This window comes from Haliotis asinina, chromosome 2 (assembly GCF_037392515.1).
Source record: "Haliotis asinina isolate JCU_RB_2024 chromosome 2, JCU_Hal_asi_v2, whole genome shotgun sequence".
In the NCBI taxonomy this organism is placed as follows: domain Eukaryota; kingdom Metazoa; phylum Mollusca; class Gastropoda; order Lepetellida; family Haliotidae; genus Haliotis; species Haliotis asinina.
The window spans coordinates 56,012,997-56,033,150 of record NC_090281.1 but is presented as its reverse complement, the minus strand read 5'-3'; the positions used below and the strand labels follow the sequence as shown (position 1 = coordinate 56,033,150).

Genomic DNA, 20,154 nt, shown 5'->3' with positions numbered 1-20,154 from the left:
TTGTCCAGTGCATAACAGTCCTAACTGTACTGATATGAATTTGGAAATTTGAAAGGAAACTTTGAATTTTGACGCTGTCCTGCTGTACACAACAAAAATGGTCTACAATATATTCAATACATCCCAGTGAATACTGTTCTGAGGATGAATGTCAAACACCTTTGTTTAAGAAATCTCGACATAGACACACAAACACTGCTACTTTTAAAAATGTTCAAATATATTGACCACATTTATTCAGTGACTCCATATGATAATCACAATCAGCACCTAACATTGCCTACATTCCTGTTACCATGGTAATCCTGATGAACAACACACTGAATAGAAGTCTAATGAGGATGAAGAATATCTTCTGTTTTCCTGTTACATAGATTTAGTTTGGCCTTTAATTAGACGCCTTAATGTGAAATAATGACCCCACCGGAGTACATCTAATTAATAATCCCACCACTCAATGACACAGAAATATAATAGAAACTAGAGAACCATTCACATCTCAAATTTCACTTCACCCAAATCAATAATATGGCTGTTCAATTATTCATCTATATTTGATATTGTCAACTCAACAGAACAGTTATTTGATTCAAAGAGGTTCTAGTGTGTGTAGAACAAAATTTATAAAGTAAGCTTTAAAAAAATAAGATAAAATTACCAAAACATTTCAAAGCAGCCGTCTAGCAAAACAACCAATTCCAAATAGCTTACTTTGGATATCAGCCTTATGTTAAGCAGTATATACTAACTAGTAAATTCAAAATTGAAACTTGGATATTTTACTCCTTGGATATCTCCTCTTTCTGTTGTCTACTAAACTGTGTCCCTAGAAACTCTCAAACCTAATACCACGTTTCCCTCCCAACTACACCACACAAGAATTATAAGTCAAGACAACTTCTACTATGACTAAAAGTCAGCTAAACTATACACAAGTTAAGCCACAAGGCATACAAACAATCACTTATTAGCCCCTGGGCTTTTGGTCATAAATTACCCTCTGTCAATAGCCATGTTTTGCCTATTGAAAGCAGCTTGGCAATTGCTCCTACATGAAGCTTTCCCGCTTCAAGAACAACGTCAAGTTGAATTCTTCAGCATATATAGCCTGGACAATGACTTGTTGAAGGGGTTGTGATTGTATGTATGGGCAAGATATTGTGTTTAACATGGTATACCTTCTACACTGTATGTGTTGCTATAGCCCAAGTGGGAACCATGTCCCGTTTCACATAGTTTATTACTAAGGATGACATCATATCTATATTAATTGGTTTGTAGATCTCACAACTGTAAACATCAGGTAGTAGAAAAAAAAAGTGACAATAAATATTTTTTATTTCCGTTTAGCAATAAACTATCTAACAAACTATTTCCTTGCATGTCCTGACACAAGATAATCACAACAATCTTATTATAAATAATTGTTTGACATCTTGGCAATTATGACCCTGAATTGTTATTACCTATTGTTAAAATGTATACCGATCTAGTTTACTCAAATGACCCAAAAAATTTCAAAATGCTTTATTCCAAGCCCTTAAAGTTTTCAGACAAAAAATTTACAACCCAATCATAAAAATAGCCTTTGTTAACCTGCATACATTAGGCATGTGAGTATTTTATATTTGTTTAGTTGTAAATAATTTACAACCTGATTATGAAAATAGTGTCTGTTAACCTGCATGCATAAGGCATGTGAGTATTTTGTATTTCTTTAGTTATAATTACTAAACATTAGTTAATTTTTTTTGAGTGGAATTTTATAACTCTGCATAAGTGCAGTACAAGAATCTGTATTGAAATAGATACAGATATTCATGAAGTTTGTCAGTATTGTACTTGCCTAAACATTGCTTTGTTCTTTTGTTTTACTGCAGGAAGAGCACTCCCAGATGGTACAGGTGTTGACTCAGTAGAACACCTTAACAGGGCATGGCACTTAAGGATCAAATATTGAGAACATTTTGTATTCTAAACCCCAACCTTGTGGTCTAGTAGGGTTCAGATAGATGTACCCTCAACTATACTGGACAGAGAAAGTCCTGAGAACATGAAATCACATAAAAGTAAGCTTTCATGTTTATGTCTTCTATTTAAAACCTTGACAACAAGCATTGTCACTAAGGTGACATAATCCCAAATTATCAAATCAAACTTTAAAAGGAATGAAAGTGAAGGTCATAATTTAAGATGAAGTTAAATGTCGACGAAAACATGACCAATCAGCCTCTCTTGATATCTTGCTCTGTAGTTTTCAAGACTCACTTTGATTTTAACATGAATGTCATAGTGTATGAAATATGCAAAAGTATTAATAAAGAAATTGGTTTTGGAAAAACATTCAAGGAAAGTCTTGAAAGTCTATGAAGAAAATCCAGTGATATGTTCTTGTGATATCTCGCTGACAATCATAACATGCAGACTAAGATGCTGAAATCTTCAAAGTGTTGCCAGGACCTTGAAAATTAAGTAAAGGTCCCCCAAAATGACTGGGCCCAGTGCCTTCCATATATAAAGCTTGTTGTTGAATCTGAAGAAAATCCAGAGAACAGTTCTGGAGATATCTCACTGACAAGGGTAAAATGCTTAAGTCTCCTTATGACCTTGAAATGAAGGTCAAGATCACAAAACCTGACTGGGACCTTTCTTATACCGTGATGAAACTAGGTACCAAACATGAAAATAGTCAACAGTTCTGAAGATATTCCAAATCGTACATACGGACAGAGCCTAAAACTATATGCTCTGCATAGTGCTATACTCGCAGGGGATAAACATGATGAAAAACTGTAAGTATGAGCAAAACAGTTTTACCTGTAGGCACTTGTGATAGAATGTGAGTGAGTGAGTGAGTTTAGTTTTACGTCGCACTTAGCAATATTCCAGCTATATGGCGACGGTCTGTAAATAATCGAGTCTGGACCAGACAATCCAGTGATCAACAACATGAGCATCGATCTGCGCAAGTGGGAACCGATGACATGTGTCAACCAAGTCAGGTAGTCTGACCACCCGATCCCGTTAGTCGCCTCTTACGACAAGCATAGTCACCTTTTATGGCAAGCATGGGTTGCTGAAGGCCTATTCTACCCCGGGACCTTCACGGGTCTGTGATAGAATGTAGGTTTAATAATGAGGTCTGAGATTTTCTCAACACACACACAATTGTGTATATATACTAATTTGGGGAATGTCTTGTATCACAGGTATATGAAATATATTACTTATTCTTTCCTTGGTTCCATAAGGGTGGGAAAATATGAAAGCCCATATTTAATGAATATATGGATCTAAATACCTTACAACATGCAAACATTTTAAATTGAATCTTAAAAAATATTGAAAATACAAAATCTCTCTCAAGCAGCTCTACAATCTAATCCTGATGTGGAGAATATACAAGGTCACTAAATGTGTAGAGATCTCTGATGGGGTTAGAGTAAACATGCAGACACTCAATGAGTAAGTGAGGATCGCTTTCAGCAATATTCCAGCAATAGCACAGGGGACACAAAAATGGGCTTCACACATTGTACCCATGTGGGGAATTGAACTCAGGTCTTTGGTGTGATGAGCAAACGCTTTAACCACTGGGCTACCCCACCGCTGCAAGAAACTCAATGAAACACAACACTACTCTATCAACGATGATACTATAACTTATTTCCGCCAAGAGACCAATCCCATCCTTTAACTGTCTGCAGTTTCCAGGTATTGTTTGTCACTGGTTAAATTCAAATTATCTTATTCGATTAAACCGATAAATGGAAGGACCTCAATTTACTTGATAACAGCCCGGTCAGCGATCAATCATCAATAACCAGCAGTCAAAACATCATTACATTGCATGTTCCATACATTAAAGGTCACATGTGACCAAAAAATCAAACATAATTAAAACCAGTCTAAGTAAACTTAGTCCCAGTGTATTTCGTTACACTCCCCCAATGAGTCTAACAAAACCTAGTAGAAGGTCGCGTCTGGTAACCTTTGAGCTACTTATAACTGTCAAATCAAACGCGAGATGGTTAAATAGAATGAACCAATCAAACAACGGCTACTATTTAAGGATCGGAGGGACTTTCAAAATATTCAGGTTACCGACAGAGATCTCTCCACAAACAAAAATCTGTATATAACACAGTTATTTGACCAGCTGTATATACGCTTTGGGGGTTCTGTTGACATGGTTACCATTAGCCAATATTTCCGCTAGACGACATACTTGACTATTGCCAAAAACAATTATTTTCAGGGACTGTTTACTCACCGTTGTCATGGTTGTAACGTGCGCCGTGTGCATCACCCGGAAGGGATCATACACTAAATAGCATTCGGAATCGTTCGGGTACGAACCTTTTCGAGATAAAAAGTTCAAAAGGTATGTGTGAATGTCCACTTTTGCGATTTGGTAAGCTGTGTTCTGATTGGTCAATCTCAAAGGTTACCTGACGCGACCTCCCATACGGTTTTGTTAGACTCAGTAGTGGTGGAGTGTAACAAAAAGTACTGAGGATAAGTTTACTTAGATTGAATTAAAACACAATTATCACTTATTCATGACATATAATATACATTGCCGCTTGTAAAAAAAACAAACAAAATTATAAGCGTACAATTGCGATTCAAAAGTGCAATATTTTGTACTTGGGCTTACTTCCCTCAAAACAAAGCCCTCGGGAGACCGAACCCTGTCATACCGATTGGATGTGCACTCATATGTAACGACTTCTTCCGATTGGCTGGTTCATTTGCTGATACGCCGAGGGCTCATAGTGTGTTCAGAAAGATGATCTGTTAGATGGGCATTTTAGAACTATGGCGAGTCACAAGAAAGTAAGATTCTTTATGGATAACAACTTCTTTTATTGTACTTGATACGTCTTTTCAGTATGGATTCATATGCCGTTGTCAAACAAAATCATATACATTAGAAGAAGATGTTATCCATAAAGAATGTATGTAGAGATGTTGGCTTTTGTCAATACATGCTCTCTGAATTTCCGTTCGATCCAATCAAAAATCATCTCAGCAGAGATGGTGAACTACTGGAAACTGTCATTCGTCCAAGTACAAAGCAGGACTTGAAACTGACAAGAGTTTCCACCAGTTTCCGTTAGATCCAGTCATCCGATAAAAATGGATGTACATGTAGTTTCTTTGCAACCCGACAGAAAAACATGTCATGTGTACAAGTATCACACCTGCCTAATTACAAAATGTGCCAGCAACAGGACTCGGGTGCACGAGTCATAAATCAATTTATTTTGTTTATGGCGCATAGCCTGATAGTGATAAGTTTAAATTGCATGTGGTCAATGATTGAAGCTGTGTATTGCATATTGTCTTTAGCAGACAGGCAGGCAGACATATAGGTGTCAATAAACCAGACATTGAGCTTTCTCTGTGACAGAGGCTGCTTACCACAATCAACAAGGTTTTTTTATGCAATGAGTAGTATATTTACTTGTTTGTGTACACAACCAAGATTAGACTACTGCTCCCGACCTCATACTCCGGGCGTGCATATTGTTTCAAGCTCCATGAACCTATTCACTGCGCATGCATTCTGGGCGCAGCGCAGCACAGCTGTTGAAACCACTTTTCCCCCCAGTGCTGGGGGAAATTTAGTGAATCGTTTAAACTCTTTTCATCACGTTTTTCTTCAACTTTATAGGTTGAATTAGCATTTTTGACGATTTGTTTCGGTAACTGCATATCGAAAGGTATCAGAATCTGCAAAGTTGCGTTTTACGTTGCATGTGACCTTTAAATTATATACCAAATTAGCCACTTTGTGTGAATGGATATCATTATCCTTGCAGTAACAGTGACAGTGACTGAGAAGAATGACCACTTGCAGTGACCCTGCTCTTAGCAACGTTGAGATTCAATAATAAACCAATATCAAAATCCCTTCTCATCTTGTAGTGGAGTTGTCTCTGTCAATAGTCTGTCTCTCAGTCTCCAAACTAATTTTTTTTCCCAGGCACTCCACCCTTTATGCAATATGAAAAGCTTTGAACAAAACAGGTTTAGATGTAAAACATATGTCATATCTGGGCTTACACTTTCCTAGTAAAGTACAAAGTCAAGTACTTTTTTGGTTGAGTCCCATCCGGGATTTCGAACCCGCACCCTTACAGTCAAGCACCTAATCGTCATTGCACAAAGTCAGCCACCCAGCCCGCTCAGCCACTGTGACTTCCAAAAAAATGGAAGTCGGACAACTAGTAGTCTAGACTGCGTACTTTCTGTACCCCTCTTATAAGTGTAAATTGGCATGGCTCCCACGGCCGAATGCTATGATTAAACAATGCCATTTGATAGTGGTCAAATGTAACATATGTCATGTTTGGGATTACATTTTCTTAGTAAAGTACAAATTCTAGTACTTTCTTGGTTGAGTGCCATCCAGGATTTGAACTCCCACCCTCACAGTCATGCCAGTTTACACTTATCAAAGGGGTACACAAAGTACACAGTCTAGACTACCAGTTTATTTATCATATAATCAAATATCCCATAAACATGCCATTTTTAATTGTTAATAACTGATAAAGTGTTCTCGTATATCACAAGGTAATAAAAAACATTTCAAGTTTTCATGAAATTTGAGCATAAAAATATATTATTCGAAAAAAAAAAAAGACGTTAAAGAACACCTGAAGCTTCCATAATAATTGGGTTCAGGCCTGACAGTTCAGTGATTGATATTGTGAGTCTGGACTCATGTTTGTCTTATAGCCTGCTGAGATTACCAAGAGGTATATAGCAGGAATATTACATATGAAGTTTCAAATATCTGTCATAAAATAAATGTGACAAAATTTTTTCCATACTTAGAAAATGAACACAGTGGTGTAAAAGGTATTAACTGTGGTGGTCAAGTTACAGGTAACATACTTAACTCACATTATACAGTGTTCCCAGAAATTATTGAGAAAATCTTTGTTTTTTTTTCTAATGATGCTAAGATTGGAAAAAGGGCTTTCACTATGCACTAAGCATACTAAATAAGGGAGACAACTCTTGAAGCCTTAGAAGGCAGCTCATTACGTCAAGAGTTATCTCCCTTGTCTGAGCAGACGGCTTCCTGTGTTGACATGGCAGAATTTACAGCAAGAGAGAAAAGAAAGCTCATTCTAGATGATTTTGAAAGGGGTGAGGCTGATGCTAAAGTGTTAGCTTGTAGACATGGTATTCCTCTGTCTACAGTATACAGAACTTTGAAGAATATTCAAACAGGAACCGGGATAGAGCACAAAGCAGGGGCAGGTCGGCCTAGGAAATTCAGTGCTGTGGATCGCCGAAGACTTGGACAGATTGTGAGTAGGGGCAAATTGAAAAGTGTTGAGAACATCAGAAATGAAATGATTAGCAGAGGAAGTCCTCAGGTATGCAATGAAACAGTTAGGCAGGAATTACAGAGACTTAATTGGGTGAAAAAACATGGAATTCCCTCGCCGTTGATGAAAGATGCACAAAAGGAAAAACGTTTAAACTGGTGTCGGGCTCATGAAAATCAAGATTGGGATAATGTTTTCTTTTCGGATGAAAGTTCTGTTTGGCTTTTCCCTAATTGTGTGAAAATTTGGACCAAAGATACTGTCAAACCTATCTACCAGCGACCAAAACATAGCCCGAAGTTTCACATGTGGGGTGGCATATCCGCTCGCGGAGTGACGCCATTGTGTGTTTTCACGGGAAACTTGACAAAAGAAAGATACGTTGACATTCTAAATGGTCACCTTCTTCCGACAGCACAAACACTGTATGAAGATGATTGGATTTTCCAGCATGATAATGACCCAAAACACACTGTGCGCTACACAAAACAGTGGTTGTCGGGCGAAAATGTTCAAGTTTTAGACTGGCCCAGTTACAGCCCAGACCTAAACCCAATTGAGAATGTGTGGGGAGTCATGAAGGACAGAATAAACCAAAAGGGACTGAGAAATATTGAAGATATGAAAGCCGAGGTGGTCCAATATTGGGATACCCTGTCACACGATTACCTACAAACTTTGATGGGTAGTGTGCCTAGGCGTATTCAGGCATGCATTGCTGAGCGAGGAGGTCTAACAAAGTACTAAAACAAGACTGAGACTGTAAAAGGATGATGTTTTAACATGTTTATGTAAGTAAAACACCAGAAGTTAATAAACGTAATGAGTTACATGACGCAACATGATTCTCAATAATTTCTGGGAATACTATACAACTTACTTAAGAGATAAACAACAGGAACAATCAATGCAGAGAAATTTCATCCCTGATTTCAAATCATAGTCATCCAATAATGATGGAGAATGTCATGTGTTTCCATCAATTTGCTGGTGAGAATGATGATTATATTTTTTGCATTTAATATTAATAAGTTGCATTTTTTCCAAATGCAAAAGATTTCAAACATGGATGCAGATACCTGTCAAGTACCATGTTTTTGTTTCAAGATGATAGTTATCATGAAAAGATTTACTATTGCAAGTGATTTACAACATGGTACAAATGCCAGATATTTCATGCTGACATGTCCTATTGCTACAAAATGCGCTCTTCCATATTCCACCTCTATGGTAACAACCTGCAAACCTTCTGGATACCAGACAATCCAGTGATTGATATTTCAGGGAAATGGACCATGTGCCTGAGGTACTGGGACTTGCTGCAGCAGCCAAGAAAGCATTGCTTGGTGGGGACTGAGTGCAACCTGATGCCTGATCAAGAGTGGATTGTTTGGTTCAGTCTTTCTATATAAGTCCTAGTTTAACCATACTGACATTACTAGCAAAAAAATTACAAGCTGTCCAATTAAGCAAGTTGTCAACATAAGTGTGTAGTACATTTATCATCATTCGAAAGCTCTGCAATCTGGCAGCTGTGAATTCCAGTTTGTGGCATGAAATGAGCCGCCCAAATATGTGGTATAACAGTAATCAGCACTGTTTACTCAGGCACGTGGTGAGGAGTTTGCCAGATGTGTACTGTCACCAATTAATCCTAAGGTTAAACTACATGGCTGCCAACAAAGATAATTTAATCTTAGTTCAGTAAGGGCATACTTGTACATGTAATTAGTGAGTTTACACATTTTATTGTCAATGCATGCAGTAATTGAGAGAATCATATGATACAACAATGTATCTGAGAGTGACAAAATTGGTTCAATTCTAGTCAAAGGTAACCTTGTCAGCTCTACAATCCATCACAGTATCTAAACCAGATTATTTTTTCAGTCCCAATGTGTACCTGTATAGACAGTTTCTGAGTCATTGGTCGGGACAATTTATTAAGGGTATCAGCATCCCTGCAGATTTACAGGGAAGAATGTTTATAAGAAACTGAGGATGCTACTGCTCAAAACCTCACACTGTCTTTCCAATAATCTGTAGTAGTGACTGGAGAAGAAATTATAGTACAGGAAATTTACAACCTTCAAAACAGCGATAATGGTATCGAAATTTGAGACAAAGGTGTCAGCTTTGATTTTCGATGAATCAAAGTGAATTGTTCAGCCCTACTACACAGTATATAGTATAAGTGACAATATTTGATTTAAAGTTGAATGTGAATTGCGACATCCCATCTGTAACTCCCTGCAGTGATGGCTGGACACTAATTCTCTCAATGGTTTTGAAAACTGACAAAACTGCTCTTAATTTCAGTGTGTTTTGTCAAAAATCATTTCCATAGATTCAGTCAAGCCAATATTGTCTCCCCTGCAGCTACTGAGACCGTAGCCCAGTAGGGAGTCAAGGTGACCCACATGTTTTGAGGCTATAGTAAACCCCTTGCTCAGTCAATGACCAGATTTCATTGGTACACTGAATGATTTTGTGGGAGCTTCAGTCAACTTGTTCATATTTGTGGTATCACATGCACATAATTAATTATGTGAAAAACACATTTCCATGTCAACTGTTAAACCTGAAACAAATGTTTAAAGCTGTCATGAACAATAAAACTTAAACCAATCTCCAACTAAACAATATCGTACCAAGCACATGAACATTGGCTTTCATGTACCTGTCATCTCGAGCACCCAGGGCATTACAATGACAGATAGCTAAAGATGGCAGAAAGATACATCTGTTTTAGACATGTCTCCTGGGAAAGAAGTGATGAAGTGAAATGAGGTTCAGTAGTACATTTTATATTGTGCCTGCACAAGTCCATGAAAATATGGTGGAGGAAAATGAGGGCGTTTTGGTGAAAGTGGCAAGCACAAATGTTGTGCCGACAGAACAAGAATATTATCAGAGGGAGAGATAAACCAGTGCCTTACAGCATCTAGCTGTTGTGTGTTTTGGGACAAACAACTGAACAAATTGTAGAACTGCCATCAATGCCTTCAGTTTTTAGGAAATAGGGTAAACCAGTGTATGCGTTTGCGATGATGGTAGGCTTTGATCTCAAACATCCTTACAGGTGCTTAGATGATGAATGATGCCAGGCCAATTAAAAGTCTCCAAGCGTGTTCAAAATTATATGATTTGAAATTGAGGCTTGGTCCTGTATTACCCAGTATTATTTCCCATTTGTCAAGGGACCTTTAAATGTTCAACAGATAACATCAAGCCTACGCTAAAAACCACTGGGTTTAAATTTAAAAACTGACAGTTCCAAGTATGTGCCATTTCCTACCTGTTGCCTGAAAGTCTTGATCTTCCTGTCCATAACATCCTTCTCATCCTGCAGTGTGCGCACCTCCTCCTCCAGGTTGGCGATGCGGGTATCAGCGACCTGGAGCAGGTCAGCCACATAAGGGTCGTCCGGAGGAGGCACATTGAACCCTGAATGCTCTGCTGATGGGACAGTCAGATCAATCTCCATTCGCTGTCGGCGGAATGGAATTGTCTTCTTTCTACCACCTACAAATTCAGTTGAAGTTGAACATATAGAGTTAAAAGCTCAAAGTATTTGGGCTGTACATTTTACTATTAACAAGCAGTAAGATATACCTTTGATATTTCGAGTATCAAATCAATTGCCGACCGACCAGATGCTACACTGTTGTTTCACACTTACTGACACTGAGAATCATCTTTGAAGCTCATATATTCCTTATGCAATGATTAAGTGAAACATAACTTTAAGATATAAATCTAACATATGAAAATGCAGGTTGGCCAATCGTAAATACACTTGCAGTACATTATATGTACTACAATGTCAATGCCCGATCCCATTAGTCTCCCCTTATGACAAGCATAGTCTCCTCTTATGGCAAGACCTATTCAACTGACAAACATCCAAAAGGAATATTGTACAATGCTCAGTATGTGGTAGGACTCTACACTATTTCTGCACTCTCTGTGCACATGACCAGGGAGGATATCTCTCAAAGGGAAGGAATATTTCAGGTTCCCAACTGTCCAAATATTACCCCATTTTTCCGAGAGAAACTGAACTAGAAATTTAACAACAGTTTTGTTAAAAATGACTGAAGTTTAAAGAGGGGGAAACCAAGTTCTATGGACACTCAACTTGTTTAAAGCTATTCACTGAACTTGGTTTTCCTTCATATTTACATTCCTCTCAACGATGTTACATGGAGTTTGTACAACAGTGTGGAAGTTGTAGAGAGGTACCTGGAGTTTGCACAACAACTTGGGAGGTAACCTACCTGGAGTTTGTACAACAGCATGGAAATTTTTCTCTTGCAGACTGAGGATGCGATCTGCCTTCTCACGAGCCTCTTTCTCCAGCTGCCGGACCTTGTGCACATACTGGTTGTTGAGGAACTTCAAATCTGCGTTCTCATGCTCCAGCTTACGCAGTGAGGCCTTCAGCTCTGACAACAGAAAGTCTTCTGTAAAACACAAGCTTTTCAGCTCTGACTTTAGAAAATGATGCTTTAACACCTAGCCTTCAGCTCTAATATCAGAGAGCCTAACTGCAAAACCATGTATTCTGACATTTGGAAGGAATAAAGGCAGCCATTTCAGTCTTAGTAAGTTGAGTAAATGATCAGTGTTCATTTTCAGTTTTGTAAGTGTGCGTCCAGATATGGAATAATAAACATGTAGTCCAAATTTTTTGCACATTAAATTTTTATTACTATCTGGAATCATTTCAAAATTTGTTTCTAACTATATTGCTGTTTTACTTTAATGTACTTTTTAAAATTAATCACATCAAAATCTATGCACTGAAACCATCTGCAAAATATCATTTTTGAGTGCTTTCATTTATTTGGAGGGGGATGTATGAAAAAACACATAGGTTTCTGGGTTAACACAAACACTGAAGATGGAGAGAATTGGGGATCAATGGCAGTCAGTCTCTCATTCCAACACCAACATGGTACAGCTAGCCTCTTAATTCCCTCCTATTTCACACTATCATCTTATAATAGTAATATGGCGTAATGAAAACCCTACAGTCGTCAATACTACTTTTATAAGCAAGCTGAGAAAGTGAAAAATGACACTTGTAGCAGGAATCTACATTCATTTAAAAATGTACAACTAAACACATTATGAACCTTGTATATCATGTACCATATCGCAACCCCTGTATATCATGTACCATATCGCAACCCCTGTATATCATGTACCATATCGCAACCCCTGTATATCATGTACCATATCGCAACCCCTGTATATCATGTACCATATCGCAACCCCTGTGTATCATGTACCATATTACTACACTTGTGTATAATGTATCCTATCACAACCACTCTGTATCATGTGCCATTGCATCACCTGTATATCATGTACCATATCGCAACCCCTGTGTATCATGTACCATATTACTACACTTGTGTATAATGTATCCTATCACAACCACTCTGTATCATGTGCCACTGCAACATCTGTATATCATGGAACATATTGCACCCCCTGTATATCATGCAAAATATAGCTACCTCTGTGTATCATGTAACAAATTGCAACCTCTGTATATCATGTACCATATCACAACCTCTGTGTATCATGTAACATATCGCCACCTCTGTGTATCATGTACCATACTGCTACACTTGTACATCAAGTACCATGTCACAACATCTGTGTATCATGCTACATACTGCTATACTTAAATAGCATGTACCATATCACAACCCATGTGTATCAGTGTACTATCACATACCATATCCAGAGCTCTAGATAAGTTTTTTTTTGCAATTTGATTATGCTATCCATGGTGTCTGTGATAGTGGGTAGTCTGTGGATAGTACTGATCTTCAGTGGGTACTCAAATTTTCTAATAACCATGCTTTTCTTAAAATGTGGGTATATCCTATGTCAGTAATTTTTTTTTAAAGTTTAAAATATAACCAATTGTTTGTATTTCAGTCGTTTATACGGTCAATACAAAAAAGTGAAGTCTTTATAAGAATGGCGATTTCAATGGGTGATATTTTCAGAAGAACAAATTAATATGAATGATACAAACATAAATGACCTGTGAAGATCCGGGGTCGGGTGGTCAGACTCACTGACTTGTTTGACATATCATCAGTTCCCATTTGCACAGATCGATGCTCATGCTGTTGATCACTGGATTGTCTGATCCAGATTTGATTATTTACAGACCACCACCATATAGTGTAATATTGCTGACTATGGCGCAAAACTAAACTAACTCACTCACTACAAGCATTACTAGGTGTGTTTGTATGAATGTTTCTTTCAGTATTTCATAAAGTATAGTTCCATAGAGAAATCCGTTCAATAATCTACTTGTAAGATCTGACAGTTAATTTCTCTTACGTATTCGTTTTTCAATGGTAAGTGTGGGTATGCAAGTCAACAACTAACCAAAGCGTTTCTGTAATTTCCTTTGCATGTTTCGGAGGATACAGATATATTCTAGGATATTATAATGCTTATTCTGGAATTTTCAAAGTGTATTTTACGCAGATACGCAGCTTATCTAGACTTCTGCATATCACAATCCCTGTGTATCATATGGCTACACATTTGTATCAAGTACCATATCTCTCCTGTATCATGTACCATATCAGTCTATAGTGTCTGCCTACCTCTGACAGCAGTGTCCATGTCTTCCTTCTGTTTAACGAGCTGCAGATGAATCTCATTGTTCTCCCGCACAAGCTTGGCATTGTCCAGCTTGTAAGGTTCCACGGCACCATCAGCCTCTTTCGTCTCATTCTGACGTTTACCAAGCTCCAATTTTGCATTCTTTAAACTTTCTGTTGTGTGAATAAGATCTGCAAACAGTTTCTCCACAAGTGGGAGAGATTCAATTCCAAGGGTTTGTCGGTATCCTAACTGATCCAGGCGACGTCGAAGATTTGTAAATTTCTGCTGCGCTTGAGCAGATGCAGTGGCAGCCATTGTTGTGCCCTCCTGCCTGACATGGAAAAGAGAAACATGATCAGTCACAAATCCAAATCTGCCTTTGACAGAACATGAACAAACCATAACAATAATATAAAATGCAACTTTGGTGAGAATGTCTGTGCCAAAACGTTATCATGATTATGACTGCTACTGACCTGGGCATAGATTTTCTAACCTCTCTTAGCACTAAGGCAGTCATAAGTTAATGTTATTGTATGGCACTTACGACTATCTTAGCGCTTAGACAGTTTCGAAAATCTAGGCCCTGACTTGTGTGACAAATGAACAAACACTGTCAGATGTTCACTTCAGAAATGTCTGTCAATCATGTCATTTTATGACTATTTCTGACTTGACTTACATGACTAATGAACAAGTATTGTCAGACTTTCACTTCAGATTGGTGGCTAGAGTTGGCAAGAAGTGTCATTTGTGGTATTCTGGCAACATGCAAGAATGTTTGTGTGTGATTGCTCATCATACCAGCTTCCATATGCCACTTATGGAAGATATTCTTGTAATAGACTAGTGCTGGTTTTGTAGTGCTAGCTCAGTGAGATCAATGCTGCAGTTTATAAGCATATAACATGCAGCTCACACATTCTGACTGGAGCCCTACAAGTCCAGGTTTTGCAATCTGAATGCCAGGAAAGTACTATCCTACATCAGATTTGAAGACATACGAATTATTTAAAAAATTATGTTCCTCTTCAAACGTAAAATGTTTTTTAGGTAGATATGATGACCATAGATATTCTAATGCTATACAAGACAAACAAGGTTTGATTTACATTAGTATGTTTACAAACAATTTTGTCCAACCACTGAATGGCCTTTTTTTCATGCATATTAAAATGCAAAAGTGCACAACGAGAGCTTGTCGTTACTGGCTAAGGTCTTATCAACACTACACAAATTTCAAAGAAATCCCTGAATCTTCTGTATATTTGGAAGATTATGTTAACTTTTTGCTGTCTTAACAAACTGAACATCTAAGATCCATTAGATTCACCAAGAGAGTTGACAAATTTTCGCTTGATCTCCGAACAATTGTCTCATCAGCTGATCGTTCAACAAACATTAGCACTAGTGCACTAAACATTGAACACGAGCTGTCTTTTCATAAATAAAGTCAACTAAGGTCCGTCAACATTACTTTAATAACTTTAATGTGTAAAGGTTAGAAATTCAAGCACATGATACCCATGACAACGTGACCTATCGATCTAGGTATTGTTGTCTGTCAAGACTCATCCATGTTTGACATTTTGACAGAAATTGACGCTCCAATTCAAAACATTATTTTGAAAATCAAATGTCATTGTTCTTCTAATCTACTAATAATACAGTACCTCTGCGAACAGAGATGAAGTCAAAGGGTGTTGTTGTTTTCAATGTGCTCCGGTATATTTAGCCATGCAATTTTTCTCAAAAGCATGTCACAACAAGCTCTAATTGCATTTGAAAATGGCGCAAGCCTGACCCGGAGCAAGAAGCTAAGATCAGAGTTACCTCCCTTACGCCAAAGTGGTTATCAAACTCACATGATATCCCAGCAGGGGTTACACCTCTTGGTCTGCTGACGATTGTCGAGATATTATGCCGAATATACTGCTGCAGGGGGACATATGTATATTTGATAATCACTAAAGTAAGACATATCAATCAAGAAATGTTTCTTCGGTTGGGGTGAATGTGAAATAGTCTGACCTTACCTTTTGAGGATTTTATTCAAACAATTATTAAGTTTCCAAAATTCATTCCTTCAATTTTCAAACATTCATTCGTTTTTATTTCAAATATTAAATAACTATACTTTTGAAACATTCAGCAAACGTTTATCAGTTTATATACTCATACATCGTTGGGAGAGGGATTGGATGGGGGTGAGGGTGCATTTGAAGCACTGGAATCTTCGGCCGTGCTAACGTTGAACTAATGGGACCATGTTGGACTCCATTACAACGCTAAACCATCACACACAAGACGTCGTGAGTATATTTTACACACGCTTCATTGGCCATTGACGACTACCTGAGAATTTTACGCCGCTTTGAGTTAAGTAGTGAACAGTGCCCGGCCAAACGTGAGTAAAATTTCCATAGACTTACCTGTTAATTAAATGTTGCAAGAATAATTTTCTTATGTTGAGGAGAAGCCAGTATATTTGATATTTTGCAAGCACATTGGAAATCATCTTCAGCCATGTGTTCATAATTTTCTTTCATCTTTCAGTTGATTAGTTACCTGACACCTGATTAAGCACCACAACCAGGTACAACTCAATTTCAGTCTACCCGGTAGTCACCCATGGAAAACGAGATCGGTATGTTTACTGCATGTAGTTGCAGTTTTCGTAATAATCAGCTCAAAAGTGAATGGATTTCCCATCTGATAGATAAATATTGAAAGCAATTCGACCGAAACGAAAGTTTAGAAAATTATTCTTGCAAGGGTTAATTAGCATTCAAGTCTATTGGAAATTCACTGATGATGAATCACTTTTGGCCAAGCACAGCATATCAAATAAAATATCCGTATAGGGAATCGAACCCGGTCCTGGGATGTATGGGTGACGGATAGCTTTATTCTCCAGACTACTTAGCTAAAATTTTAAACATCAGCTTCCGATTGCAAAGAGACAGTGATCGTGTACGATGTTTATGCTTTGCATTCTAAAAACATGAGTGAGTTTAGTTTTACGCCAAACTCAGCAATATTCCAGCTATATGGCGGCGGTCTGTAAATAATCGACTCTGGACCACACAATCCATTGATCATGAGCATCGATCTACTCAAACTGGATACGATGACGTGTGTGCCGTGTATCAAAATTGTCAGCGAACCTGACCACCCGATCCCGTTAGTCGCGTCTCACCACAAGCACGGGTTACTAAAGGTCAGTTCTGACCTGAGTCTTCATGGATTTCAATAAACAGTCTCATCACTTCATTTACACGTCGACCAGACTGAAAGCAGTCATCAACGTTATTTGTCATATGATAGTGGTGTTAATCCGGTAACTAAACCCTGCAAAAGGTTAAGAGATCATGCAACAATGTTTTGCCTTCCAACATGCCAGTTAAACTTACATGTTCCTGATTCGTATAATAATACATGTACACAGAGACTTGGTGTGTCATACATAAGCTGAAGCAAATATATCCAGGAAAGCCGACGCAAGTCTTGGGAAAAAGTGTTAAGTCTAGATTTCCACAGCTTCAGGAAAATGAAGAAAGTCTCAAGGCTCCTTTTCATTTTACGACATTTTACGGGTGCCTTCGCCATTTAACCCTAACCCAACCCTACTCTAATCTAATCTAATCCTAACTCTAATTCTAACCCTAATACTAACCCTAACCCTAACCCTAAACCTAACCCTAAACCTAACATTCGGGGACCAGTAAAGTGCTGTCTACTGATATTTTAGTTTTCTTACTAATTTTTACAGCTTTTTTTTTTATAAAACATGTTCATTACTGAGAACAGTTGTTAGTCTAACTTTTACTGCACTGTCAATTTCGCGCTTCACATCGGCCATTTTCACATTTGCCTCAAGGACTCGTCTTCTTAAATGGCAATAAAATACACAGTTTATTTCATCAACATCGATCCATTTTCTCTATCTCAAACACTTTCCTTGCTCAATGGCGTCTGATTGTCTTTTAAACGCAGTTATCAGCTCCCCGTTTTTTCACGTAAAAAAAAGCCTTATTGTTCCAAAGGCATGCGTCCTTACTTCAACATAAGGCCATTCATGGCCTCACACCTCAAAGTATAAATAGTATTGTCATCTGGCTGAACAGTTTGCTTTTGTGGAAATACTGTTTGAATACCACCATAGGGTCTACAAGTGTGAACGTGTATACACACCTAATATGTGTGACTTACCCATATACGTTTTCTCTAATAAGCGCGCTGTGCGTAATCTTTCAGCAAACTTTAAAATGGTGCAGTGGAGGCTACACAGTGACAGGAGACGCCTCGTTGTTCATTTATAGTGTAGTATACGCATAAGTCACAAACACAATGGCATACACTTGTATTGTATGTTCTTGAGATGTAGTAATGTGGATATTAAACTGCAGTAATTTTGCACAAAACAACAAGTATGAAGCGTTGACTACAGGACACATAGTTGTTAATATCTTGTCTGATACGCGGCTATGATTTCAAGCGAACAAAATTTTGTAGTCTCGTGCTTTTTAGAGAAAATACGGTATATGCCACACAATTCTTTACCAACCCACCCGAGTTTGAGGATTTAATCATGTGGCTGAGATACGGTAGAAATAATAATGCTTTGTTCACACGTGTGGTCTATTCTAATTTGATTCGTATTTCTTCATTAGCGTATTTCTTATTCACTGCTACCTACATGACTGAGGACTGTCGCTTGTCTAGGCAAGATAGACTGAATTTAGTCGTCTGTGAGCGGCCATCAGGGTCAGGTTTCACTGAGTATATAGGCCTGGCTGTTTGTCAATTGGAAATTATCACCTGAACTGTTAATTTTTACCTTACAGTCTTGTTCAAGTGTAGATAGCACAGTGGTTTGCGTGTCAGACTGGATCTGTAAGGGCTGTAACTATGTGCCTCGCTACTACAACACACGTGTCTGTCTGTCAAACACTTTCCCTGTACAAATCAAGGTGAAAACTTCGGGAAGGAAACACATATTACAGATATCATCATCAAACAACAAATGATTGTCAAGTGTTAAATTTCAGGTAGTGGTCGATAACCAGTCTTCCACATCTAGCAGTGCAACATATGCTGTGATGGTTCTAACAGTGCAGCATATGCTGTAATGGTCGTTTTGGACGTAGCCATGACAACGTGAGGGGCTCGTATTTATTGTTAAGCACCAGTTTTAGCAACATCATAGGGGAAAAGAACAACAATTTAAAGCACGAATTGTCCATTTACTGCGTGTGAGGCAAGTGTTGACGGCTTGACAACATAAGGACGGATCTACAGACCAAACAGGTTGGTCGAAGGTACAAATAGGGGTCAAATGTAACAAAGTCGGACCCACTGCTTTGGGTTGAGTCCCATCGGCGATTCGAACCCAAACTCCCAGAGTCGGGCACACACTAGCAAACAGCCAGCCGTCCAACCAACTCAGTTACCTCGGCAGTCACCATGTCAGTGAGTTGGTTAGACTGCTGTCTGTATGCTGGCGTGTGTGGGTTCTAGAGGTATGGGTTCGAATCCCGGATGGGACTAAACCCAGCAAAAGTACTAGAATCTGTACTTTCTTGAGAAAGTGTAATCCCAAACACAACATGTGTTACTTTCTATAGTTTTAAAAGTCTACTATAGGCACCAAGGAACCTACGTCTTTAGTGTAAACAGGCTAAAACATCATATATACCCGCCATAATAGCCAGAGAGACCGATGTAACAACGCTTGATCGATAAAACTGCTTTCACGCTCTGTCCGTTGGATGTTAATATATCAAATGTACATCCATCACGATAACACTAACACTACTGATTACTGATAAATATGATGCTAAGCTCACAAGTAGCAGGAATCTACCGTGTCGATTTACATTAGCGACAGATGGTAAACTAGGTGAATCAATAGAATCAGATAACGTGCTCAACTCCATTGTATGCATGATACAAGACGAAATATATGTATTTCTTCGTCACAGATAAGTAATTTGTATAGTGCCGTGATTAGAACTGAGCATAAATAAAACGGATTTAATAAATGTAGATGTATTTAATGAAGATACAGAAATATGATCACATTCTTTTGGTCTTGGCAGGTGTGTTGCAGGAGGTGAGAGATAACAGTTTGCATGACACACTCTAGACAGCA

At 38.2% G+C, this 20,154-nt stretch overlaps 1 protein-coding gene across 2 annotated transcripts in view; it reads right to left on the bottom strand.

Moving 5' to 3' along the window:
- LOC137273947 (centrosomal protein of 135 kDa-like) overlaps positions 1-15,825 on the bottom strand; it is a 51,182-nt gene extending 35,357 nt beyond the window's left edge. Inside the window, exons 1-4 of one of the 2 annotated variants that reach the window (XM_067806861.1) lie at positions 15,674-15,825; positions 14,000-14,331; positions 11,633-11,800; positions 10,651-10,877 (exon numbers count right to left, since the gene is read on the bottom strand). In XM_067806861.1, the coding sequence (XP_067662962.1) occupies positions 10,651-10,877; positions 11,633-11,800; positions 14,000-14,315 (711 nt within the window). In that variant the 5' untranslated portion in view covers positions 14,316-14,331; positions 15,674-15,825. The remainder of the gene's footprint in view (positions 1-10,650; positions 10,878-11,632; positions 11,801-13,999; positions 14,332-15,673) is intronic. The other variant, XM_067806862.1, reaches the window with a different exon arrangement.
- Between the last annotated feature and the right edge of the window lie 4,329 nt (positions 15,826-20,154).